Source organism: Podarcis muralis, chromosome 4 (genome assembly GCF_964188315.1).
Source record: "Podarcis muralis chromosome 4, rPodMur119.hap1.1, whole genome shotgun sequence".
Classification (NCBI taxonomy): domain Eukaryota; kingdom Metazoa; phylum Chordata; class Lepidosauria; order Squamata; family Lacertidae; genus Podarcis; species Podarcis muralis.
In genome coordinates this window covers 1,177,554-1,204,460 of record NC_135658.1, presented here as the reverse complement: position 1 = coordinate 1,204,460, position 26,907 = coordinate 1,177,554, and the positions used below count along the sequence as shown (strand labels likewise).

Here is a 26,907-nt window from a genome sequence, read left to right as displayed (position 1 = left end):
CCCATTCTCGGGCTTCAATCTCGTTTTGAACCTGTTGCGCAATAAACTCGGATCTTCGTATTTTGCTCCTGTGTCCGGCTGAGCTCCCTTTTCCTCCGCAAGGACCCGCGGACTCTGTCCGACGAGCTGGGTGGCAGGGCAAATACGCACCCAGATTTTCCGTAACACTAGGAAGACTCATCCATGCTTGCTCAAGGAACATTTCTCTTCTTCTAACCTAAAAATTCTGTAACTAATCAATGTATTTGCTTTGTAGGATTTCCTAGCACCTCATTAGCACAGGGAGTACTTGGCAGAAGACCAAAGGGTTCCTTCCGATCTCTCAGAGGCTTCCTGAGAGCACAGATGGATGAGCAAGACTCAGCTGGCCTTGGAGCAGGAAGAGGCCATGCCATCCAAACTGGGAGCAGTGGGGGATTCTGGGAAAACTTTGGGCAGAAGATCCTGGGTGAGGAGGACACCCTCTGCTCAGAGGTGCAGAGCCAGCAGTTGAGGCAGTTCTGCTGCCAGGAGGCCAAAGGACCCCGAGAGGTTTGCAGCCAACTCTACCACTTTTGCCACCAATGTCTGAAGCCAGAAAGGCACACGAAACCTGAGATGCTGGACCTGGTGATCTTGGAGCAGTTCCTGGCTGTCCTTCCACCGGAGATGGAGAGCTGGGTGAGGGACTGTGGAGCGGAGACCAGTTCCCAGGCGGTGGCCCTGGCCGAAGGTTTCCTCCTGAGTCAGGCAGAGGAGAGGAAGCAGGCAGAGAGAAAGCAGGTGAGAGAGACTTTGCTCTGGATACTCCCAAGGGGCTCCAAACAGGATGGAGAAGATCCCATAATGCTCTACTGTTGGCCCATTCTTTACCTGGGAATGAGTTCTAACACCCTTAAAGCTTCTGTCTTTGTCATTCACTTTCTAACATTTCTCGCCATTCATTCTCTGTTTTGAATCCTTGTTGTTCTTTCAGAAAAGGGATCGTTTTGCAGAAATGGACCTGGATTCCTGTGAGGCAGAGAGGCCTCCGTTGGGCACCAGAGAGAGGCCACTGGGTAAGGAGGAAGGTGGCTTTTCTCCGTTTGGTCTCGTTCTGTTGGTTTCCCAACTAATCTGTGAGTTCTTTTTTGGGGGGGGAGAGTTGGGAACAAGGGTACAGAGGAGGGGAGTAGTTTTGCACAACTAACATGAAATGGGCACAAGCGTTCAACTGCACTCAGCAGGAAAGGCTTTCTGAAAGGCCCATCTGTCGTTAGAGATGCCCTGTTATACACGTGAGAGAAGCAGGCACTCCTGGCATTCTGCTTACCTTTTTTCTCTTGCAGGTGACAGAATGATGCCGGCAAAACCCCTTGATCCGCCTTTTCATGGGGGCAGAAGGGAAGCAGCGGCTGTGGAACCAGATCAGGTCAGGGGAAGCTGCCTTGTGGTGTCAGAGGACGAGGGATGGAGCAATGTCATGGACTGGTTGGGCACAGAGGAATGGTGGGAGGAAGCAGCCAGGGAACCAGGAAGAGAAGATGGCTCTGAGCCCAAAGAGTTAAGGTGGAGGAAGGATGAGCAGTGAACGGGAGAAGCTTGGGAAGAGGAGGTGTCAGAAGCTGAAGGGGCAACAGGGCTTAGTGAGCTGGGAGACTCTGAGGCAGAATGCAGTGCAGAATCAGAGGCAGAAGAGGGAGGAGGCGAGTGGGAGGAGGGAGGTCGAGAGTCAGAGGTGAGTCAGGAGAAGGAGGAGCCACCAGGGGCTCCCTCTCCTTCTGCCGGAAGCCCCCCTCCCTGCTTGTCTCTCAGAGCCAGGAGACATCTGACATTGGAGGAGCAAAGGCGGGCTGCACACTGGTGCATTGTTCAATCGTATGCTAGAAACCCCCCGGGGGGGGACTTAGAAAGTTGTGGGGAGCCGGGGTCTTCACTCTCTTCAAACTTTGCACTATATAATCTCACTTTTCATATACCTCCGCACTAAAGAAACTTCTACCTACGCAACTAGTCCATTAATTGATTAGTGCAAACTGACAGCCCCTCTGGGAATGAGCTGCTCTTCTCATTAGGCCTGAAGCTCAGCCAAGTCTGTGAATATTGTGTTCTTGCTAAGAAAGAGTTAACTCCAGCTGTGAACTGTGGGATTTCCTGCCCAGATAACTCTGTGACACGAGTCTTCTGAATGTCGCCAGTAGGATTCATCTGTATTTGATGTTTTCATGGATTCCTAGAGTTGAAAGGGATCCCAAGGGTCATCAGGTCCCACCCCCTGCATTGCAGGAGTCTCAGCTAGATAATCCAAGACAGATGGCCATCCAAACTAGGCTTCTTGTATTTCTAGATTGATCACTGAGTGCTAAAATAGGCTTCTAAGCGGTGGATGGATGAGAACAAATAGAGGCCAGGATTCACCTAGCCAGCCCCATCTGCTGCGAAATATATCCTGCCCCCACTCCTCCCCCTCTCCATGCCCCCTTGAACCCCTGGAATTTGGCTGTAGGGCACTGGGAGGGATCCTCTTCAGAACAGGACATGAGGAGAGGAGAAAGGGGATCCTTCCATCTGGGAAACTGGAATCCCTGTGTAGGCAGAATAACTTGAAAACCACAAGGAGGAGAACCACCTATTTGCACAAAGATGAATACCCATAGTTAAAATGCAGAACAAAAGAATTCAATTAAAGCATTAAAATAGCTACCCATAATTAAAATGTGCAGCAAAGCAATCCTACTGAAATAACGCAGCAGAATTAGATAAACTAACAGATAAACTAACTAACGCAGCAGAATTAGATAAACTAATGTGCAGCAAAGCAATCCTAATGAAATATTGCAGCAGAATTAGATAAACTAACCAGCGAGACCAGAAATTCACGGAAGACTGGAGTAAATTGAAAAGTAATTGTGAAGAACAGACGACGTTTGTAGGGTTGCAAGAAGTTTTGTGCGGAGTATTATTAGAAGTATGGAAAAAATGGACAAGGGGGAGGATGATTTGTTAAGAGATGTAAAGGCAATATAAAGTTAAGAAATGCATAAGAAAGTGGTTAAAATGGTGGATCATCAGAGGTGCTGATGGAAGTCTAAAAAGATTGTATAAGTGATAAGTTTTGTGGTACATTTTATAATTTATTAGTTAAAATTAAATATATATATATATATAAAGAAATAGCGCAACAATTAAGAGGAAGGAAACCACAGAGCATTGTGTAGCAGATTATATTTCTCCTGTCTCAGAGGAGGACATTTCCCTTTTTCTTTTAGGGTCCAGTGTGCTTTGAAGATGTCGCTGTTCGTTTCACGGACGAGGAGTGGGTGTTGCTGGATCCTGACCAGAGAGCTCTGCATAAGGATGTCATGGAGGAGAATCGTGGGATCGTGGCCTCTCTTGGTAAGGCTCCCTGTGGGATCGTCCTGTCTGCCTGGAAATTCAAAAAATAGCTCTATGTGACAAACCTCATATATTTTCTTTCTTTCTTTTTTATTGGCATTTTCCAAAAAAGAAAAAACATAAAGAAAAAAACATAACAAAGCACTGATACAAAATGATAAATAATAAATAAAGAATTAAATAAAACATTCTTTGCAGTCACACATGTTGTCATCATATCTACATTGCACTAGATCACGCCTCGACTTCCCCCCTTCGCAGTTGCGGTTTTCTTAGTAATTCTCATCTCTTACAGTTTCATCAAGTTTTTTATAAATACATCACAAGAGTTAATCTAATCCTGCTGTAGTCCTTAAGCTTCTACAATTAATTTCGCTAATTCCGTATATTCAAATAATTTTACCTGCCATTCCATAACATTTGGGATTTCTGATGTCTTCCATTTTTGTGGAACTAAAATCCTGGCTGCCTCCGTTGTATACTGAAATAACTTATGATCAACCTTTTTTATTTCCTCCCCTATTATCCCTAATAAAAATGCCTCCAGTTTTTTTGGAAAGGTATACCTAAAAACTTCCTTTAATTCATTATATATTAGATCCCAGAATCTTTTCATGTTCTCGCATGTCCACCACATATGATATAGGTCTCCATCTTTACTTTTACATTTCCAGCAAGCTTTGTCTCCCGTTTTCTACATTTTTACCAATTTGACTGGGGTAATATACCACCTATACATCATTTTTTCTAGGTTTTCCCTTAAAATGGTACATGCTGCAAATTTCATTCCCTTATTCCATAAGGTTGTCCATTTCTCATAATCTATGTTATAACCCAGGTCAATCGTCCACTTTACCATCACCTCCTTGATTTCCTCGTCTTTGGTATCCCATTCCAATAGAAGACTGTACATCTTCGATAAAAGCTTTGTTTTCCCTCCAAGATTTCTGTTTGATATTTAGTTTTTTCTCACTGAATCCTAATTTTTTATCTTCATTCCATAAAGCATTTACCTGGTGGTATTGTAACCACCCTGTTAATTTTTTTTTTTTTTAATCATATTTATTAAAATTTTCAGAATACAGAAACAAAAAATAAAAAATAACAATAAAAATAAAACAAGAATGAAATACTTTTAAAATCTTATTTTCGTTACCCACTTTCCGGGACTTCCCCCTCCCCCTCCCTACTGTATTCCCCTTTCATAATGTTGGTTCTACAAGCTCTCACTCCCAATTTAAACCTTAAATTATTTAGCCCCATATTCCAATTTAAATTATACAATCATCATCTTTCCCTTAACAAAGAAAAAATATAAGTCAAAAATTCTCTCCCCAAGGCCCCCTTGGTTTCATTCCACGAATTCCCTTTTTCATTTACTAATAACACCCCAGCATAATATAAAAAAAGATTAAAAAAAAAATAGTTACACAGCCTTTGGATTCTGATTCTCCCCCCCCCCCCCATTCCCCGGTTCGCATTCCCCATGTCCATCAATCTGTCTGTCTGTTGTCTGCCTGGAAATCTTTGATCCATACACTAATCAGTTCCACCTTGCCAGTTTCTTTTCCTTTTTTTCCCTTTTAATTTAAATATTATTTTTGTAATGTTTAATTTCAAACGTCCAATCCAAAGGGGTTCCCCCGTTGTTCTGTTCCATGTTGTTGTCAAGTTTCTTGTCCTGTTCTGCTGCTAAAACGTTCTAATTCAGAAATTTGATGCCTCTACAGGGGTTTGTTATTCAGGAACGAAAACTTACGTCCAGTCCCTTCCTTTCTTCAATAGAGAATTCTATTGTCTCCTTTAATGTAAACATCCCTGTAGACAAAATACTTTTTCAGTTTTGCAGCTTTCTCAGGAGATAGCAAGTCCTATACAGTTCCCAGAGTATTTTTCCGCTTGTAATTCTTGTAATGTCCCGAAACTCCTCTAGGGGGGTTGCAGTAACTTTGTTTCCTCTTGTCCAAAAGTCCAATTGTTATTCCATATTTTCAACATTTTGTATCCAAATCGTAACCAATTGTAACAAAATTAACTAGCAAAGTCCTCATAGCAAAGTCCTCTTTACACTTTCCGACTTTGACAGCCACTTTGACAGCTGTCAAAGTCTGCTTCTCTTTTCCCCAGGCTCTCTTGCGGGTCGCCCCGGTTCCCGGGGGAGGGGGGGTTACGTTTCCCTTCTCACCCCACTCTTCTCCTCCAGCACAATTCTTGTAATATCCCATCGTGAAATTCTTGGTTTTTATCCGAAATACGCTTCTCTTTGGACCTTGGTTACTCAGTCCTTGTTTTGAAATGCTTACAATAGGGAGGGGGAACTGACTTCCTTTTTAGATCCCCCCCCGCTCATGCCGAATCCAAAAAAAATTTCCTTTTTTTCTCCTTTAAAATCCGGGTACCAGATTACTCACGGGTTGTTGTTAAAAGTCCGAATTTTTAATGGAAGAAGTCGGCGCTCTCCACCGGATGGCATGCGGCTTCGCTCGGCAGGGGAAGCAGAGGACTCAAAGCACCACGCCACTCCCCGGCACCCGATCCGTAGCCTTTAAAAAGGCTCCTTCACGAGTCGGGAGGGCGCTAATGGTGCCAGCCGAGTCACCCATGTCCACGGTCTCCGTGCCCGTGGTTTTTAAGGGTCCCCGCGTCGCCGGAGCGGTAGAACCCGAGCCCTGCCGAGCAGACTCCCTCCGGAACTCGGAGGGAGTCCGCCATTCGGCAATGGCGCCAACCCGGAAGTCTGTTAATTTGTTTTTTAATTCCTCATATGTTTTAATTTTCCATCCTCTTTCCGTTTTTACTAAAATTTCTTCATAAGTTATTTTTTTCCCTTCCATGTTCAGTTTTTTTGTTGTTAGTATGTCTTATCGGTGAAAGCCACCAGGGTGTGTTTCTTTCTAATAATTTTTTATTTTTCTCCCAAACTTCATATAGAGCACCTCTAAAAATGTGATTTGAAAAGCCTCTATGAACTTTGGCCTTATTAAGCAACAAATAAGAATGCCAACCATATCTGTTGTTAAATCCTTCTAAATCCAATAAATCCGTGTTTTCTAACGTAATCTATTCCTTGATCCAACATAGACAAGATGCTTCATAATATAATTTTAAATTTGGAACAGAGAATCCCTCTCTTTCCTTCCAATCTGTTAATAATTGAAATTTAATTCTTGGTCTTTTTCCTTGCCAGATGAATTTTGATAGTGTTTTTTGCCAATCCTTAAATTGTGTTGATCCCTTAATTACTGGAATTGTCTGAAAAAGAAATAGCGTCTTCGGAAGAATGTTCATTTTTATTGTGGCCATTCTCCTAGACCAAGATAGCTTTATTCTATTCCATGTGTCCAAATCTCTTTTAATTTTTTTCCCATGTTGTAGTTATCACTGATTAAATTAATGTTTCTCATGGTTAATTGGATCCCTAGATATTTCACTTTTTTCACTACTTTAATTCCATATTTTTGTTCTAACTGCTCTGTCACATTCTTCTCCAGATTTTTGGTCATCATTTTTGTTTTTGTTTTATTTAATTTAAATCCTGATAATTTACCAAACTCCTCTAATTCTTGTAATGCTTTACTGACAGTAATTTGTGGTTCTTCTAGAGTAAGTACCAGGTCGTCCGCATACGCTTTCAATTTATATTCCTTCTTTCCAATTTTGATTTCACGAATTTCCGGTATTTTCCTCATCCTGTTTGCTATCACCTCTAGAACCATTATAAATAGCAGGGGGGATAGAGGGCATCCTTGTCTCGTTCCTTTTGTAATTTCAAATGACTGTGTCAAATTGTTATTAATAATTAATTTAGCTGTTTGTTTAGAATATATAGCTCTTATACCCTTCATAAATGTTCCCTCTATCCCCATTGCTTCCATACTTTTTAATAAACAATAAATCAATGAAAATTAACACTGCTGGTATTTCATTTCTGATTTCCAGAGATTCTATGATGTTTACAATGTGCCTTATATTATCTTTAAGTTGTCTATTGGGCAGAAACCCAGCTTGATCTTTATGAATGAGGTCTTTCAAGCTTCTTTTCAATCTATCTGCTAATATGTTTGTAAAAATTTTATAGTCATTATTTAACAAAGAGATGGGGCTGTAATTTTTGATATTTAATCTGTCCGTGTCTGGTTTAGGGATCAGAGTTTTGTGCACTTCCCTCCATGTGTTCGGTATATTCCCTCCTTGCATAATATTATTCATAACTTCACCTAATACAGGGATAAGTTGTTCGTCCAAGGCTATGTAATATTTTGTCGAAAGTCCATCTGGGCCTGGAGCTTTGCCTGTTTTCATCCTTTTTATTGCATTTTGGATCTCTTCTGTTGTTATTGGCTTATTCAGTTGTTCTTTTTCTTCCTCTGTTATTTTTTCCCCTTTGAAATTTTCTAAATATTTTTCTATTTTGCTTGTCTCCTCATTCTCCTTCTTATATAAGTCTTCATAAATTTTTTGGAAGATTTTCTTTATTTCCCTTGGATCTTCTATCTGACGATCTCCTAATTTTATTTTATTTATCACACTTTGTTTTTGTCTTTTTCTTAATTGCCATGCAAGGAGTTTTCCTGTTTTATTGGCTGATGCAAAAAATTTTTGTCTCATTAATTTAATTTTCCATTCCACCTCTTGGTTTACTAGTATCGAAAATTGGGTTTGTAACATTTGACTTGCTTGTTTCTTCTGATCATCTTTGGGTTTTATCGTTAATTTCTTTTCACACTCTTCTTTTTTCTTTTCTCTCAGCTTTCTTCTGTAATTATTTTGTTTTGAGGAAACCTCTCATGACTGCTTTGCTTGCATCCGAAACAACTTCCAAATTTGTTTCCTTGTTTAAGTTCCATCTAAAATATTCTTTCAGGCTTTCCTTGGCTTTTCCAATAACCTCTGAATTCTCAAAAAGATTTTCGTTCATCCTCCATCTATATGTACCTTGTACATTGCTTTTTACCTCTAAAATTATGGGATTATGATCAGATAAAGTTCGAGGTAGAATTTCACATTTCAATATTCTTGGGGTTAGTTGTCTTGAGGTCCATATTTGGTCAATCCTTCCCCAGCTTTGATGTGGCTCCGAGAAAAAAGTGAATTGTTTTGTAGTTGGATGTCTAAGTCTCCAGACATCTATCAGTTCCAGGTTTTCGACCAAATTAAAAAAAGTCTTTGGTAGTTTACCCTGGTTGGCTTTCTTCTTTTTTATTGATCTGTCAATTTCTGGCATTACCACACCATTGTAATCTCCCATTAGGATAGTTTTTTGATCTTCTATTTCTAATAATCTTTCTTCTAACTTCCTGTAAAACTCTACTTTGTTTGTGTTTGGTGCATAAATTGCAACCACATTTATTTTCCCCCCTTGGTAATTAATTTGTACCCCCAGTACTCTCCCTTCTTCATCTTTGCAGATTAATTTAGGTTCCCATTTCTCTTTAACATATAACACTACCCCTCTCTTCTTAATCACATCTGAATTTATAAATTCTACCCCTAATCTTTTATTTTTTAAAATATGTTTGTGTTTTTTAGCAACGTGTGTCTCTTGTAAACAAATTACGTCAAGGCTTTTTTTCTTCAAAACATTCTCTACATTATTTCTCTTAGATTTCTTGTTTAGTCCACATTCACATTCCAAGTTATTAATTTCAAAGTCATTGTAATATATTCTAATCAACCGTAATTAGATTCAAATTCAGATTCTTGTGGTTTCCCCCTTTAGGTTCTCCTCTTCAAATTCTTTCCCCTCTTCTTCCTCTTCTATTTCCTCTTCTTCTTCTTTTTCCTCTTCTTCTCTTCCCTTCTCCTTCTCCTCCTTCTTTCTTCATTCTTCTGGTTCAGATTCCTTTTCTCCAAATCTATATATTGGTCTATCTTCTTCTACCTTTCCTAACTCTTTCTCGTATCTCCTTATAAATTTCTTCACTTCTTGAATATCAGTCAATCTAAATCTTTTGTCTTTATAGTAGAAGAAAATCCCTTCTGGGAATTACCACCTATGTTGTGCACCATTTCTTTTCAGCACACTCACCCATTGTTTATAACCATCCCTCTTGCGCAGAAATCTAGTAGGAATTTCTTTAAAGATAATAATAGTCCTACCATCTATTATCAGTTTTTTTGGTAACTCATTTTCAATATTGCGTTTCTCATATCTAATGAATTAAATATCATTAGACAATCTCCTGGTAGTTTTTTATATTTAGCCTTTAAGGATCTTACTTTGAGTCTAAATGCATTCTCCACAGTATATTCAATTTCTTCTTCTTTCATATCCATCCATCCTGCCAATTCTCTAATCATTTTAATTTTTATATTTTCATCCATTTCTTCCCCTACACCTCTAAATTTCAGATTCAATTGTCTCTGCCTCATTTCGAGCATGGCTAAACAGTCCCATACCTGCTCCTGAATTTTATTCAGGTCCCCTATCTCCTCCTTGATCTTTTCTGTCTCCCTTTTATTTTCTTTCATCTGTTTTTGAATCCTTTTAGTTGATTCTTCAGTTGTTTTAGATCTAACTATCAGATCCTTAATCTTGTTCGTGAGCTCCTCCACCCCCCCTCTATTTTCTTGTCTAGCGTTTCTTGTACTTCTCCTAATTTTTTCTCCATGTGTTGTTCATTTTGTTTAAATTCTTTTATTTTCAGCCATAAAATATACAAATCTTTGATCTCTTCTTGTCTGGAGATTTTCCTTTCTCCTGGAGTTCCCCCAATTTTTTCCTCATTTTTTCCTGACATTTTATACAGTTCCAATATAAATTCAATATATTCCAATATAAATTCAATATATTCCAAAATATATCTGCTTCTGTAATAACAGTTTTCTGCTACAAGGGTGTAGGTGTCCACCACAAAACTTTAAATACGTATCCCCCAGAGTAGCAAAATGTCAAATGGCAGAAAAAGAAGAATATAATATCCTGCAGATACTCACTAGACCTCTAGATGTCACACTCATCCTCCCTTCCTTCTGCAATGACTAATCACTTTTATCTATCTATTCCCAATTAACATTACTCAAATCATTAATTATCTCATGAATAGCACACCATACATTCAGTCAGATCAAATAATATGAAAATAAAGAATTGCTAAAGAAATTTAGTTATTAGTCCCAAATATAAATTTATCTGAAGGAGCTTCTCTTCTGTTCTTCTCTGTGTTTAACTCAGTCTTTCTGTAGTCTTCAGCGACTTGTAGACCTAATCCACCACGCTGAATTTGAGGGAGGACTTTATATATTTTTAAAGTTTCAGTGTTTTAATCTCTACCGCCTCAATCCAAAAAAGATAAACCTAAACCCAATATCTATTATCAAATTTCAAATTTCCTTTTCTTGGTCTCTTTTTGGCCTAATCCATTGGAGTGTGTTATATCGCCCTTTCGTGTCCAAATCGTGTCCAAATCAAATCCAAAAGGGGAAAAAAAGGGTGGGGAATTACGTTTAAGCTCTTCTCTTTTCTTAGCCTCTTGTTGGCTTAATCCTCATGAGGATAAAAGAAAAGCAGAGAGGGAGTAAAAGGGAGTAAAAGTCAATAAGAGTCAGTACCCAGGGAGGAGAAAATACCATTAAAAGCAAGAGTAGTAGTCTGCCAGGGGAGAAAACAATAATCCACTTGGCAATATATATGAAGCATAAACGTGTGTGGCTTAATTTCCTCTATTTAAATTCCATTTGGTTCTGATCTTTTTTTCTTTTTTTGTCCTCGTAAAATGTCTCTTTAAACTTCTTATACCACCTTCCCTCTCTCCCTCATATGTCTTCTCCCAAAATAAGATTCAAAGTTTCTACTTATCTCTTCTTCAGCTCTTTGTTTTAAAGTAGCCTTTGCCTCAGCACATTGTTACTGAGGACTTTCACTTTTTTTAAAATAAAGATATTTATTAGTTTTGAACAATAAAACACACATCACAATCAAAACAAGAGAAAAAAGAAAAACATTGTCACAATCAAATAAAAATAGAATTAGAAAAATACAGTAAAATACATAAAAAAGTAGAAGAAAAAAGACATACAGACATAAAAGTCCAATTTCTTACTAATTGTTTTCATAACCCTCCTTCCAGACTCCCTCACATCCCCCTTTTCTGTATTCCCTTTTACACAATCATATTCAGCAGTACCTTACCCTCTTTCAAATCTTATTCTGTATTATACATTTCAACTATTATGTCTCCAATTTTTCCCTTTATATCAATTTGTTTAAATTTGACATAATATTATTCTAACTTTTTTCACCCTTATTCTTATGAAACATTTTTTACATATTCCTTTCAACTATGCCACTAATGCCATATTATCTTTGTATCCTGCATCATTTTAACATTCATACATTTTGCAATGCTTTTGCAGGTAGTCTTTAAATTTCTTCCAGTCCTCTTCCACTAACTCTTCTCCCAGGTCTCGGATTCTGCCAGCCATTTCTGCCAATTCCATGTAGTCTATCACTTGCATCTGCCATTCTTCCAGAGTGGGCAAATCTTGTGTCTTCCAGTGTTTTGCGATGAGTATTCTTGCTGCTGCTGTTGCGTACATAAAGAAAGTTCTGTCCTTCTTTGGCACCAATTGGCCAACAATGCCCAAAAGGAAGGCCTCTGGTTTCTTAGGGTAGGTATATTTAAATGCCTTTTTAAATTCATTATAGATCATTTCCCAGAAAGCCTTGACCCTTGGGCACATCCACCAAAGGTGAAAGAATGTTCCCTCAGTTTCTTTACATTTCCAACACTTATTATCCGGCAAATGGTATATTTTTGCAAGCTTGACTGGGGTCATGTACCACCTGTATATCATTTTCATAATATTTTCTTTTAAGGCATTACATGCCGTGAATTTCACTCCGGTGATCCATAACCGTTCCCAGTCAGCAAACATAATATTGTAACCAATGTCTTGCACCCACTTTATCATAGCTGATTAGACCGTTTCATCCTGAGTGTTCCATTTTAACAGCAAGTTATACATTCTTGAAAGTACCTTAGTTTTAGGTTCTAACAATTCTGTTTCTAGTTTCGATTTTTCCACCTGGAAACCTGGTTTTTTGTCCATAATAAAAACCTCTCTAATTTGACGATAATGTAACCAATCTCGCACTTTGTCTTTTAATTTCTCAAAACTCTGCAGTCTCCATGTGTCTCCATCTTTTTCTATTATCTCCCAATATTTTGGCCACTTGACCTCCATATTGAGTCTTTTCAGAGCCTTAGCTTCCATGGGTGACAACCACCTTGGGGTCTTATTTTCTAATAAATCTTTGTATCTTGTCCAGACATTAAACACTGCTTTCCTGGCAATATGGTTCTTAAATGCTTTATGAGCTTTAACCTTGTCGTACCACAGATATGCATGCCACCCAAACGCATTGTTGAACCCTTCCAAATCCAAAATGTCAGTGTTTTCAAGAAGTAGCCGGTCTTTCAACCAGCAGAATGCTGCTGATTCATAGTACAACCATGTCTGGCAGGGCAAATCCCCCCCTTTCTTTAGCATCAGTCAATATTTTAAATTTTATTCTGGGCTTTTTGCCCTGCCAGACAAATTTAGAGATATCTCTCTGCCACCTCTTGAAACAATCCATCCTGTCCACAATCTGCAAAGTTTGAAACAGAAACAGCATTTTTGGCAATACATTCATCTTTATAGCTGCAATTCGACCCAACAAGGAAAGCTTCAATTTTGACCAAATTTCTAAATCCTTTTTAAATTCTAACCAACATTTTTCATAATTATCTTTAAATAGATTCAAGTTTTTAGCCGTCATATTAATCCCCAGGTATTTCACTTTCTTAACCACATTTAACTCTGTCTCCTTCTGAAACCTTTCTTTTTCCATAGTTGTCAAATTTTTCCCCAAAACCTTAGTTTTTTGCTTGTTTAATTTAAATCCCGCCACCCGACCAAATTCTTGAATCAGTTCTAAAACCCTTTTAGTACTAGATTATGGCTCCTGTAATGTCAAAACCAGGTCATCTGCAAAGGCTTTAAGCTTGTATTGTTTAGCTCCGACCTGAATTCCTTCAATCAACCGGTCCCTTCTAATCATGTTCAAGAGCACCTCCAGGACCGAAATAAATAACAATGGAGAGATAGGGCAACCCTGTCGTGTTCCTTTCTCAATTTTAAACTTTTCTGACACCACATTATTAACTATCAATTTTGCTTTTTGTTCTGAATAGATTGCGTCTATACCATTTTCAAACCCCCGTCCCACTCCCATTCCCTTAAGATTTTTCTTCATAAAATTCCATGAAATATTGTCAAAGGCCTTCTCCGCATCAATAAAACTCAACACTGCTCTTGTATTAGTGTTCATTTGCAATAGCTCCAAAATGTCAATGATGTTCCTTGTGTTATCAGACAAATGTCTGCCTGGGAGAAAGAGGACTTTCACTTTTGTACTCACTCAGCAGGGACTGTTATTTCCTTTTTCTGCTCTTGCGACTTTCTATCACTGCGCCATTTTCTCCCTGCTGCTGGGATAGACTCTCTTCTTCATCCTACCACATCTGAATCTTCTTCAGTAGAAAAATACGGTGGTAATAATAATAATAATAATAATAATAATTTATTATTTATACCCCGCCCATCTGGCTGAGTTTCCCCAGCCACTCTGGGCGGCTCCCAATCAGTGTTAAAAACAGTACAGCGTTACATATTAAAAACTTCCCTGAACAGGGCTGCCTTAAGATGTCTTCTGAATATCAGGTAATTATTTATCTCTTTGACATCTAATGGGAGGGCGTTCCACAGGGCGGGCGCCACTACCGAGAAGGCCCTCTGTCTGGTTCCCTGTAGCCTCACTTCTCGCAATGAGGGAACCGCCAGAAGGCCCTCGGCGCTGGATCTCAGTGTCCGGGCTGAACGATGGGGGTGGAGACGCTCCTTCAGATCTACTGGACCGAGGCCGTTTAGGGCTTTAAAGGTCAGCACCAACACTTTGAATCGTGCTCGGAAACGTACTGGGAGCCAATGCAGGTCTCTCAGAACCGGTGTTATATGGTCCCGGCGGCCACTCCCAGTCACCAGTCTAGCTGCCGCGTTCTGGATTAATTGCAGTTTCCGGGTCACCTTCAAAGGTAGCCCCACGTAGAGCACGTTGCAGTAGTCCAAGCGTGAGATAACTAGAGCATGCACCACTCTGGCGAGACAGTTCGTAGGCAGGTAGGGTCTTAGCCTGCGTACCAGGCGGAGCTGGTAGACAGCTGCCCTGGACACAGAGTTAACCTGCGCCTCCATGGACAGCTGTGAGTCCAAAATGACTCCCAGGCTACGCACCTGGTCCTTTAGGGGCACAGTTACCCCATTCAAGACCAGGGAATCCCCCACACCAACCTGCTCCCTGTCCCCCAAAAACAGTACTTCTGTCTTGTCAGGATTCAACCTCAGTCTGTTAGCCGCCATCCATCCTCCAACCGCCTCCAGGCACTCACACAGGACCTTCACCGCCTTCACTGGTTCTGATTTAAAGGAGAGGTAGAGCTGGGTGTCATCTGCGTACTGATGAACACCCAGTCCAAACCTCCTGATGATCTCCCCCAGCGGCTTCATATAGATATTAAAAAGCATGGGGGAGAGGACAGAACCCTGAGGCACCCCACAAGTGAGAGCCCAGGGGTCTGAACACTCATCCCCCACCACCACTTTCTGGACACGGCCCAGGAGGAAGGAGCGGAACCACTGTATGACAGTGCCCCCAGCTCCCAGCCCCTCTAGACGGTCCAGAAGGATGTTATGATTGATGGTGTCAAAGGCCGCTGAGAGATCCAGCAGAACTAGGAAACAGCTCTCACCTTTGTCCCTAGCCCGCCGGAGATCATCAACCAGCGCGACCAAGGCAGTTTCAGTCCCATGGTGAGACCTGAATCCCGATTGGAAGGGATCCAAATGGTCCGTTTCCTCCAGGGGTGCTTGGAGTTGTTCAGCAACCACCCACTCAATCACCTTGCCCAAGAATGGCAGATTTGAGACTGGGCGATAGTTGGCCAAATTGGCCGGGTCTAAAGATGTTTTTTTAAGAAGCGGTTTAATAACCGCCTCTTTCAGCGGGTCTGGGAAGGCTCCCTCACAGAGGGAAGCATTCACCACCCTGCAGAGCCCATCGCCCAGCCCTTCCCGGCTCGCTTTTATCAGCCAGGATGGGCAAGGATCAAGGAGACAGGTGGACGGTTTCACTTTTCCAAGCAGCCTGTCCACATCCTCGGAGGTAACAGACTGGAATTGATCCCATGTAACAGGACCAGACAGAACTCTAGCACTCTCCCGCCCTGGCCCTGCTCCCACGGTGGAGTCTCCCTCCTTCTGAATCTGAGCGATTTTATCTGCAAAAAACTTTGCAAAAGCATTGCAGGAGATCTTGGGGTCCCTACCAGGCCCCGGTGGTACAGGTGGTTCCGATAGATTGCGAACCACCTGAAAAAGTCTCCTGCTGCTGTTTTCTGCAGATGCAATGGAGGTGGCGAAGAAGGCCCTCTTCGCCGTCGCCATTGCCACTTGGTAGGCTCGACGTTGAGCTCTAACCCGTGTCCGGTCTGATTCAGAATGAGTTTTCCGCCACTGGCGCTCTTGTTGGTTTCTGCTTTCCTTCACTGTGCAGCGAAAGGGCTTGTCACGAGACAGGTGTTTACATTCCACAGTCTGTACTGTTGGAGTTTCTCACGGGAAAGGGAGACTGGATGTGACGTACACTGGTTTCCTGTTTTTCACTGTGTGATTCTCTCCAAGCTGTCGAGGAGAGAGGATGCATTTCCTGCTCCGGCAGAGGCAAGATGTCTTTCTGTAATATATCAGCTTTGAACTGTAAATAAAGCAATATAGAGTATGTAGTACGTACTCCTCATCCTTCCGCTGGGCATGGGACTCTGCTAAACACCAACATGTGGTTATGGGCTCCAGGAGTCGAGTCGGAGTGCCGGCAAAGGATCGGAATGCAGAGGGACAGATCGGATCGGAATCTGCTCTGCGCGTAAACATGATTGATGAGGTATGTGCTACTGCTCCGGGCAGCCTGCCAGCTTCCAGTTAATGGCTTTATGGCTGGACTTTGAACTTTTAAAGCCGTTTTGCCGGGAATACGCAAAAGGCTCCCAGGCACAAGTTACTATGCTGGGGAAATCGAAAGTAACTTTTAAAAGCGCTTTTGGAACAAAGCAGCTGCAGCAGTGACGCAGCAAGATTTAAAGCAGCATATATGACGCTGAAGGCTAATGCCAGAGTCATGATGGCCCTTCAGGATGCTTGTGGGATTCCTAAGCTCAACAAGAAAAATTATGCGGACTGGGTTTTGTATGCAGAGGCAATTCTGCGGAAAGAGGGTTTGTTTACAGTGATTACAGACACCCCCCCAGCTCCAGTTACAGATGAATGGGCAGCTAAGGATTCCAAAGCAAGGGGAACTCTTACATTGATAGTATCCCCGGAAGAGCTCTGTCTATTGCGTGATAAGACCTCAGCCAGAGAAATTTGGGACTCTTTGAGAGAGGCTCGCTTAAGGACAGAAGCTGGATCTACTATGTTTTACTTTAACAAGCTGCATAATATGGCTCTTGCTGAAGGTGGAGATGTGCGTTTACATCTGATGGAGATGCAAAATCTGAGACATGAGCTGCAACAGAGAGGACTCAACTTTCCAGAGGCTGTGTATTCTTTCATGATACTACAATCTTTGGGTTCAGGTTGGGAGTCTGTTGTAACCCAGATTGCTGTGCAGCCAACAGCTCAGCTGACAGTGGACTTTGTTACTGCCGTGGTGTTAAATGAAGCAGATCGCCGGGGTGCTAGCTGCATGGGCAAGGGGGAGTCTTCACAGACGTCATCCCATAGTGCAGTGGAACCACCAGATGGCGCCAAAGCTTTGAAGGCAGTGAAATGCTACTCGTGTGGACGTCTAGGCCATATGGAGAGGGAATGCAGATATCCCAAGGCCAAGACAGAGCAGCGCAGCGAAAGCTCATCGCGTGGAAAAGGCCGAGGCAAAGGCAAAGGTCCGGTGTCTAGGACAATGCAGCACAAGGCTATGGTTTCACGCTTCACTCCAAAGGTTGCAGAGGTCCAGAAGACGTCTAGATCTTTCTTCGTTGTTGATTCAGCGGCGACCCACCACATGTGCAACGATAAGAGACTGTTTGTGTCTTTTACACCGCAGGAAGGTGCGATTCACCAGGCGGATGACCACACGATTCCCAGTAAAGGCTACGGAACTGTTGTTCTTCACAGTTTGGACTTATCGATACAGAATGTCCTTTACGTGCCAGACGCCAAACATAATCTTCTCAGCGTTGGACAGCTGAATGAGCGGAACATTGACGTGTCCTTCAAGAACAAGAAGTGCATCATCACAAAGAAAAATGACTATGTATTGCATGCTGAATATGTTGATCGTTTGTTTGTTTTGTATTAATAATAATAATAATAATAATAAATTTTATTTATATCCCGCCCTCCCCAGCCGAAGCTGGGCTCAGGGCGGCTAACAACAATCAAATAACCAAATAGTTGAATAATCACACATTCTAAAATATTTCATTATAAAAATTAATTAAAATCAAATTGATGGCAACCAAAATACTGTGCAGGTTGCCAGAGGAGGGGGTCAGGCTGCGCCCCAACCAAAGGCCTGGTGGAACAACTCTGTCTTGCAGGCCCTGCGGAAAGATGTCAGGTCCCGCAGGGCCCTAGTCTCTTGTGACAGAGCATTCCACCAGATTGGAGCCACAGCCGAGAAGGCCCTGGCTCTAGTTGAGGCCAGCCTAACCTCTCTGAGGCCTGGGACCTTAAGGATGTTTTTATTTACCGACCGTAGGTTTCTCTGTGGGGCATACCAGGAGAGGCGGTCCCGTAGGTACGAGGGTCCTAGGCCGTATAGGGCTTTAAAGGTTAAAACCAGCACCTTAAACCTGATCCTATACTCCACCGGGAGCCAGTGCAGGTGGTATAGCACCGGGTGAATGTGATCTCGCAGCGAGGACCCCGTAAGGAGTCTCGCTGCGGCATTCTGTACCCGCTGGAGTTTCTGGGTCAGTCTCAAGGGCAGCCCCACGTAGAGCGAGTTACAATAATCCAGTCTGGAGGTGACCGTCGCATGGATCACAGTGGCTAGGTCAGGGCGAGAGAGATAAGGGGCCAACTGCTTAGCTTGGCGGAGATGAAAAAATGCCGCCTTTGTTATAGCTGTAATCTGCGCCTCCATAGAGAGGGAGGTATCGAAGATTACACCCAGACTCTTAACGGACGGTGCTGGCACCAATTGCACCCCCGCAAGAGATGGGAGTTGCCCCCCCGATCCCATATCGTCCCGCCCCAGCCAAAGGACCTCTGTCTTCGCAGGATTTAACTTTAACCGGCTCCCACGTAACCATCCAGCCACAGCCTCCAGACATCTGGTCATTGTGTCTGGGGCCGAGTCAGGATGGCCATCCATCAACAGATAGAGTTGGGTGTCATCAGCATACTGATGGCAACCCAGCCCGAAGCTCCGGACAAGCTGGGCGAGGGGGCGCATAAAGATGTTAAAAAGCATCGGGGAGAGAATCGCACCCTGAGGCACTCCACACACCAAGGAGTGGCGCGATGACAATTCCCCCCCAAGCGCCACCCTCTGTCCCCGACCAGAGAGAAACGAGCGCAGCCATTGAAGGACTGTGCCCTGAATCCCCACGTCGGCAAGGCGGTGGTCCAGGAGTTCATGATCGACCATGTCAAAGGCTGCTGACAGATCTAGAAGAATCAGCAGCCCCGACCCACCTCGATCCAGCTGCCTGCGGAGATCATCTGTTAGGGCGACCAGAGCCGTCTCGGTCCCATGACCAGCGCGGAAGCCGGACTGGAATGGATCCAGAGCAGATGTTTCATCCAGAAACCTACCAAGCTGTTCAGCAACCGCTCTCTCAATCACCTTACCCAGGAATGGAAGATTCGAGACCGGGCGGTAATTGGATAGATCTAAGGGATCTAATGATGTTTTCTTTAAGAGCGGACGCACCACTGCCTCCTTCAGTTCCCCTGGGAATGTCCCGGTGCCAAGGGACAGATTGATGATATCCCCTAGGGGGGCCCGCACCTCGTCTGGACACGCTCTAATCAGCCAGGACGGGCACGGGTCGAGAGGACAAGTGGTGGGCTTTCCAGCTCGGAGGAGTCTGTCCACATCGGCTGGGGATATCCGGTCGAAGTGGTCCAATACTGGACCCGAGGACAGTCGAGGGGCCTCCAGTTCCTTTATTGTATCGAAATTGGCGGGGAGGTCATGGCGGAGCAACAGGACCTTCTCCGCAAAAAAGCTCGCAAATGCCTCACAGCTGTGTGTCCAATTGTTATTTAAATTTGGCTGTCCTTCGAGGGACGTTAAAGATCGAATTATACTAAATAATTGCGCCGGGCGAGAGCTAGCGGATGCAATGGAGGCCGAGAAGTAGGACTTCTTAGCGGCCTTCACTGCCATCTCATAGGTTTTCATAAAAACTCTATAGGATGTTCTTGAAGCTCCGTCGCGGGCACCCCGCCATACTCGCTCTAGCCGTCTGAGGTCCCGCTTCATTTTCCGGAGCTCCTCGGTAAACCAGGGAGCCCGGTTTCTGCGGGGACGCAGAGGGCGCTTAGGTGCGATCTCATTGATGGCTGCCAGGAGCTGGGTATTCCAGCCCTCAACAAGCTCAGTCAATGAGTCGCCAGGGGGAGCAAGGTCCCGCAAGGCTTGACGGAATCTATCAGGGTCCATCAGCCTCCGCGGGCGAGCCCAAATCGGCTCGCCACCCAAGCAGGGTAGGGGTGGAACGTCAATCCTGGCTTTCAGAGCGTAGTGATCAGACCATGGCACCTTCATCGAAGGAAACATGATCACATCTATACCGACGCCAAAGATCAAATCCAGCGTGTGGCCTGCTTGATGTGTGGGGCCCGAAACAAACTGGGAGAGCCCTAGTGTCGCCATGGAAGACACCAGGTCCAGAGCCTGTGAGGAGGGAGTGGCATCAGCATGGATGTTGAAGTCCCCCAATACCAGTAGGTTAGGGAACTCCAAGGCCCAGCCGGCCACCGCCTCCAGCAGGCCTGACAGGGTGGCTGCTGGTGCGCTAGGTGGCCGGTACACCAGCCAGACAGCCAAGCTCACCTCGGAGCCCCACACTAGGCCAACACATTCAATGCCAGAGATCGATGGCGATGGTAGAGTCCTGAAAGAACAATCTTCCCGGATTAATAATGCCACCCCTCCCCCCCGGCCCACAGTCCGCGACTGGTGGAGGACGGAGAAACCCGGGGGCGCCATCTCTCGTAAGGTAACAGTATCCCCTTCGCGCACCCAGGTCTCCGTCACACAAGCCAGGTCGGCCCCCTGAGAGATGAAGAAATCTCGCAGGGTGGCGGTTTTGTTGCCTATAGACCTGGCATTGCACAACACCAGTGACGGAGGTGAGTAATCCTTGCTCACCCTACCCTCGTCTCTCGGGATGGGGCGCAGATTGGAAGGGGTACGAGCATATCCGTATCTCGATCCCCTTCGCCTATAACATCTGCCCCCACCGCCATGCCTCCCTCGCCCCTCCACAGTAGGAATCCCAAGCCTCATATTCGCCTCCATGATGTTCCAGCTAAGTATTGGTAATGTCGGGGCCTTGTACTGTCCCGGTAATTGTCACTTGTATTATGATGATGTTGTGCAGGATGACACTTGTTGTATTGCAGGTTCTAACAAAAGTTTGCATGCAGAATGTATTCATGATTTTCATTGAAAATTTGGTCATTTGCATTTTGAGGCAGTATCTAAAATGCCTGCCTTGGTTGAAGGTATGACTATTAAACCCTGCAAGTACCACATGATGTGCAAAGCATGCGCAGCAAACAAGGTGAAAATGGCTGCGAAAGGTAAGGTGTCTAGTAGGCAAGCTACGGAACCATACCAGATTGTTCATGCTGATTTGGTTGGACCACTATCGCCCTCTTTGGGTGGAAATAGGTACTTCATGGTTCTCATTGACGCATTTTCTAGATATATTTTTGTGTACAATCTCAAGCAGAAATCAGAGGCTTTTCCTAGGTTCAAGGAATTCTGTGCTTGGTTGGAAAATGTGCATGGTAAGAAGATAAAGACTCTTTTCAGTGATCGCGGGGGAGAATTCACTTCTCAGCAGTTTGAAGCTTTTCTGACTGAGAAAGGAATTCAACACGATTTGTCTAGTCCTCGCTCGCCATGGCAGAATGGACTTGCGGAACGGGCAAATCAGACATTGCTTCAAGGGTTAAAAACCTTGCTGCATGATGCCAATCTTCCAGAGAGTTATTGGGCCGAATCTCTCTCGTGTTTTGTTTACAGTTACAATCGCAGGTTATCTTCAGCGATTGGTTGTACCCCCTATGAGAAGATGTTTGGCAAGAAGCCATACATCAAACACATGAAAATTTTTGGTTCTGACATGTGGATTCATTCACCACAAAATTCCAAGTTAGACAAGCGTGGATTGCATGGTATCTTTCTAGGTTATCAGAAAGGTTCTTACAGAATAATGATGACTGACTCTAAGACAATTAAGCTCACGAGAAGTGTTGAGTACAATGCAAAGTGGGGGGAGAATGTGGGAATTTTCCAATGTTATCCTGATGACGGTGATGAGACTGAGGATAGTCAAAAGCAACCACAACAACCCACACCCACTGATGAAGGTTCTGAGTCTGAATCTGAAACTGAATCGGGTGATTCAGAGGATTTCAAGAGTGCGAAAGCCTCTATGCGACCCTCTGAAAGCTCTGATCGAGAAGAATTGGAGGAACCATTGTTCACAATAGGTCGTTTTTCTCCTAAGAAGGAAGAGGAGAGTGTTGAAGACTTAAGGCTAATTCGTAGGTCACAGAGAGCCACAAAAGGCAAACCTCCAAAGAGATTTGCTGATGAGTTTGCTACGATAGCAGTAACAGCTGTTAAAAGCTCCAAGAAGGTATTTGAACCTTCAAGTTTCCAAGAAATCCAGGGTTTGGATTCAAAGGAAGCTGAGCCATGGTTAAATGCCATGAAGGCTGAGCTTGATTCCTTAGAAAGGAACAAAACATGGGAGCTAGTTCCAGGAATGAAACTGCTTGGAAGCAAATGGGTCTTCAAAGCGAAGACAGATCAAAATGGCAAGATAGTCAGACACAAAGCCAGATTGGTAGCCAGAGGTTTTGCACAGGTACCAGGTGAAGACTATCACGAGACCTACTCACCCACAGTAAGGTATGAAAGCATTAGGCTTATGCTCAAGCTAGCTGCAGAGGAAAATCTACACATTAGTCACCATGATATTAATACAGCTTTTCTGTACGGATCTCTAGATGAATCACTTTATATGCTTCCACCTGATGGCGTACAGGTAAAACAGGGATTTGTTTGTGCTCTGAAGAAATCCCTTTATGGTCTCAAACAAAGTGCACGGTGTTGGCACACAAAACTCACTGAAGTATTGTTTTCTCTAGGTTTTCAGCAAGGGAAAGCTGATCCATGTGTATTTGTCAAAGAGGAGGGGCAAAAGAAACTGTACTGTTTGTTTTATGTTGATGATTTATTATTCTTTTGGAAAGATGTCGCAATGTACAATAACGCCCTAGCTCAACTGAAAGAGCACTTTGACATGAAAGATCTTGGTGAGGTAAACAACTACCTATCTCTGGAAATAGAAAGAGATCAAGATGGTAACATTCTAGTACACCAGTCACGGAAAATTGCTGATGTGTTAAGCAAACTAAATCTGATGGATGCTAACCCTGTAGACACACCGATGACAACAGGTTATCAGGTAGATGACACTGAGGAAGCATTTTCTGACACTACACTGTACAGAAGTGTGCTAGGCAAGCTAAACTTCATTGCCAGATGTTCAAGACCAGACATTGCTGTTAGCTGTAATTTGCTAAGCAGACAAGTCAACAATCCTAGTGTCAAGGATTGGAAAGCTCTGAAACGCATAGCACGCTATTTGAAAGGCACTATGCATTACAGACTGAGACTTAACAATCAGAAGTCTGGTGGTCTTGAGATATTTGCAGATGCAAGTTTTGGAAGTGACACTACAGACAGGAAAAGTACGTCTGGAGTTTGCTACATGTACAATCAAGGTCTGTTTGATTGGTCATGCAAGAAGCAAACAACAGTTAGCTTAAGTACTTGTGAAGCCGAACTGAATGCACTGTCTTATTCACTTAAGGATTGTGAATGGTTGATACAATTGTGCAAAGATATGAAAATTCCTGTCAAATGTCCAATCCAGGTTTACCAGGACAACAAAGCATGTTTGGCTTTGCTGAAGTCTGAAGGTTGTAAGCAAAGCACGAAGCACTTGCAATTAAAGTTGCAGCATGCTAGGGAATGTATTCAGAAGGGACTCGTAACGGTGTCCTATATGCCAGGTAATGAAATTCCTGCTGATGTATTGTCCAAGATTGTGTCAAGGGATCAACACTGTACCTATGTGCAGAAGTTGGGTTTGTACTGATATTGTACGAACACGCTGCCCAGTGATGTTCACAGAAAGGGGGAGGATGTTGGTTTCTGCTTTCCTTCACTGTGCAGCGAAAGGGCTTGTCACGAGACAGGTGTTTACATTCCACAGTCTGTACTGTTGGAGTTTCTCACGGGAAAGGGAGACTGGATGTGACGTACACTGGTTTCCTGTTTTTCACTGTGTGATTCTCTCCAAGCTGTCGAGGAGAGAGGATGCATTTCCTGCTCCGGCAGAGGCAAGATGTCTTTCTGTAATATATCAGCTTTGAACTGTAAATAAAGCAATATAGAGTATGTAGTACGTACTCCTCATCCTTCCGCTGGGCACGATTGTTTCATCATCCTCAGCTCCAGGGAAAACCACGGGGCTGTCTGGGCTCCATGCAATCGGAGAGGGCGCTTCGGAGCCAGACAGTCAATAGCCCTGGTTAACTCCGCATTCCAGTGTGCCACCAGGGAATCAGCTGAAAGGCCATCAGCTTGGGATAAAGCATCCCCTACCACTCTCTGGAAGCCAATTGGATCCATTAAGTGCCGGGGGCGGACCATCCGAATATGTCCCACCTCCCTGCAGAGGGGAAGGGTTGCGGAGAAGTCCAGTTGCACCAGGAAGTGATCTGACCATGGCACTTCTTTTGTTTTGCTTTTAGTTAGTGTCAGATCACCAACATCCATAGAGGTGAACACCAAGTCTAAGGCATGTCCATGGCTATGAGTTGGGCCAAACTTATTCAGGGACAGCCCCATGGAGGCCATGCTTTCCACGAAGTCCTGAGCGGCCCCTTGTAAGGTCGTGTCGGCATGGATGTTAAAATCCCCTAGGACGACCAAGCTAGGTGTCTCCAGGAGAACATCCGCCACGACCTGAAGCAGGGAATCCTTGGTGCAGCGGGGAGGTCGGTACACCAGTAGGAATCCTGTACTGCCCTTATTGCCCAACTTCCAGAACATGGACTCGGAAAACTGGGTCTTCCCAATAGGATGCCTGGTGCAAACTAATGACTTCCTAAAAATCACTGCTCAGAGCCCAGCCAAGAGCCAAAGGCCCCCCAAAAAAGGGACCAAGGGAGATGCTCAGAGCCCAGCCAAGAGCCAAAGGCCCCCCCAAAGGGACCGAGGGAGATGCTCAGAGCCCAGCCAAGAGCCAAAGCCCCCCCAAAAGGGACCAAGGGAGATGCTCAGAGCCCAGCCAAGAGCCAAAGGCCCCCCCAAAGGGTCCGAGGGAGATGCTCAGAGCCCAGCCAAGAGCCAAAGGCCCCCCAAAAAGACACCGAGGGAGATGCTCAGAGCCCAGTCAAGAGCCAAAGGCCCCCCCCAAGGGACCGAGGGAGATGCTCAGAGCCCAGCCAAGAGCCAAAGGCCCCCCCCAAGGGACCGAGGGAGATGCTCAGAGCCCAGCCAAGAGCCAAAGGCCCCCCAAAAAGACACCGAGGGAGATGCTCAGAGCCCAGCCAGGAGCCAAAGGCCCCCCCCCAAAGGGACCGAGGGAGATGCTCAGAGCCCAGCCAAGAGCCAAAGCCCCCCCAAAAAGGGACCGAGGGAGATGCTCTGAGCCCATCCAAGAGCCAAAGGCCCCCCAAAAGGGACCGAGGGAGATGCTCAGAGCCCAGCCAAGAGCCAAAGCCCCCCCCAAAAGTGACCGAGGGAGGTGCTCAGAGCCCAGCCAAGAGCCAAAGGCCCCCCCAAAAGTGACCGAGGGAGGTGCTCAGAGCCCAGCCAAGAGCCAAAGCCCCCCCCAAAAGTGACCGAGGGAGGTGCTCAGAGCCCAGCCAAGAGCCAAAGGCCCCCCCAAAGGGACTAAGGGAGATGCTCAGAGCCCAGCCAAGAGCCAAAGCCCCCCCCCAAAAGGGACCGAGGGAGATGCTCAGAGCCCAGCCAAGAGCCAAAGCCCCCCCCAAAAGTGACCGAGGGAGGTGCTCAGAGCCCAGCCAAGAGCCAAAGGCCCCCCCAAAAAAGGGACCGAGGGAGATGCTCAGAGCCCAGCCAAGAGCCAAAGCCCCCCCCCAAAGGGACCGAGGGAGATGCTCAGAGCCCAGCCAAGAGCCAAAGGCCCCCCCAAAAAAGGGACCGAGGGAGATGCTCAGAGCCCAGCCAAGAGCCAAAGGCCCCCCCAAAGGGACAGAGGGAGATGCTCAGAGCCCAGCCAAGAGCCAAAGGCCCCCCCAAAGGGACCAAGGGAGATGCTCAGAGCCCAGCCAAGAGCCAAAGCCCCCCCCCAAAGGGGCCGAGGGAGATGCTCAGAGCCCAGCCAAGAGCCAAAGGCCCCCCCAAAGGGACCAAGGGAGATGCTCAGAGCCCAGCCAAGAGCCAAAGGCCCCCCCAAAGGGACCAAGGGAGATGCTCAGAGCCCAGCCAAGAGCCAAAGGCCCCCCTCAAAGGGACCGAGGGAGATGCTCAGAGCCCAGCCAAGAGCCAAAGGCCCCCCAAAAAGGGACCGAGGGAGATGCTCAGAGCCCAGCCAAGAGCCAAAGGCCCCCCAAAAAGGGACCGAGGGAGATGCTCAGAGCCCAGCCAAGAGCCAAAGGCCCCCCCCAAAAGGGACTGAGGGAGATGCTCAGAGCCCAGCCAAGAGCCAAAGGCCCCCCCCCAAAAGGATCCCTTGCCATAAGCGGAGCCAGGGGGAAGCTGCCCCCTTAGAGCCATTCAAAATAATAAAGAGTTGAGGTTCAGAAAGGCGAGAGAGGGCTGAGTTGGAGGGACTGGCCTTGCAAGGGTTAAAGGGAACCGAGCTGCCTTCCTAGAGAGGCCAGGAAGCAAGGGGGGACAGGTCCTCCAGAGCCAAGGCCCCTCCCTCCCCAGTCCTTTCCTTGCTTTGTGTCTCTCCTGCAAGGGCTGCCTCCCTGCCCCCTCCCGGGATCTGGTGAGTCTCCTCTCTCTCTCTGGGATCTGGTGGGGGTCCCAGGGCTGCAGCAGGGGAGGGGGCCTGGGGGGCGGATCTGCTCCTGCAGGGGGGGGGACCCCAAGTCAGGGAGGAGAGGGTCCTGCCAGGGAGGGGCCAGGTCTGCCACGCTCTCCTTGGGATCAGAGGATCCCAAACTCAGTTGGCCTTCCGCCACCCCCTTCAGAAAAACAATGACTCCCCCAAAATC

The 26,907-nt window shown here is 45.1% G+C and overlaps 1 protein-coding gene across 1 annotated transcript in view; it reads left to right on the top strand.

Annotated features, from left to right (window-relative positions):
• The first annotated feature begins 256 nt into the window (after positions 1 to 256).
• Positions 257 to 26,907, top strand: part of LOC144327395 (uncharacterized) — a 30,440-nt gene continuing 3,789 nt past the window's right edge. The window contains exons 1-4 of the mRNA XM_077926733.1: positions 257 to 762; positions 956 to 1,037; positions 1,308 to 1,390; positions 3,228 to 3,354. Coding sequence (XP_077782859.1) covers positions 346 to 762; positions 956 to 1,037; positions 1,308 to 1,390; positions 3,228 to 3,354 — 709 coding nt within the window. The 5' untranslated portion in view covers positions 257 to 345. The remainder of the gene's footprint in view (positions 763 to 955; positions 1,038 to 1,307; positions 1,391 to 3,227; positions 3,355 to 26,907) is intronic.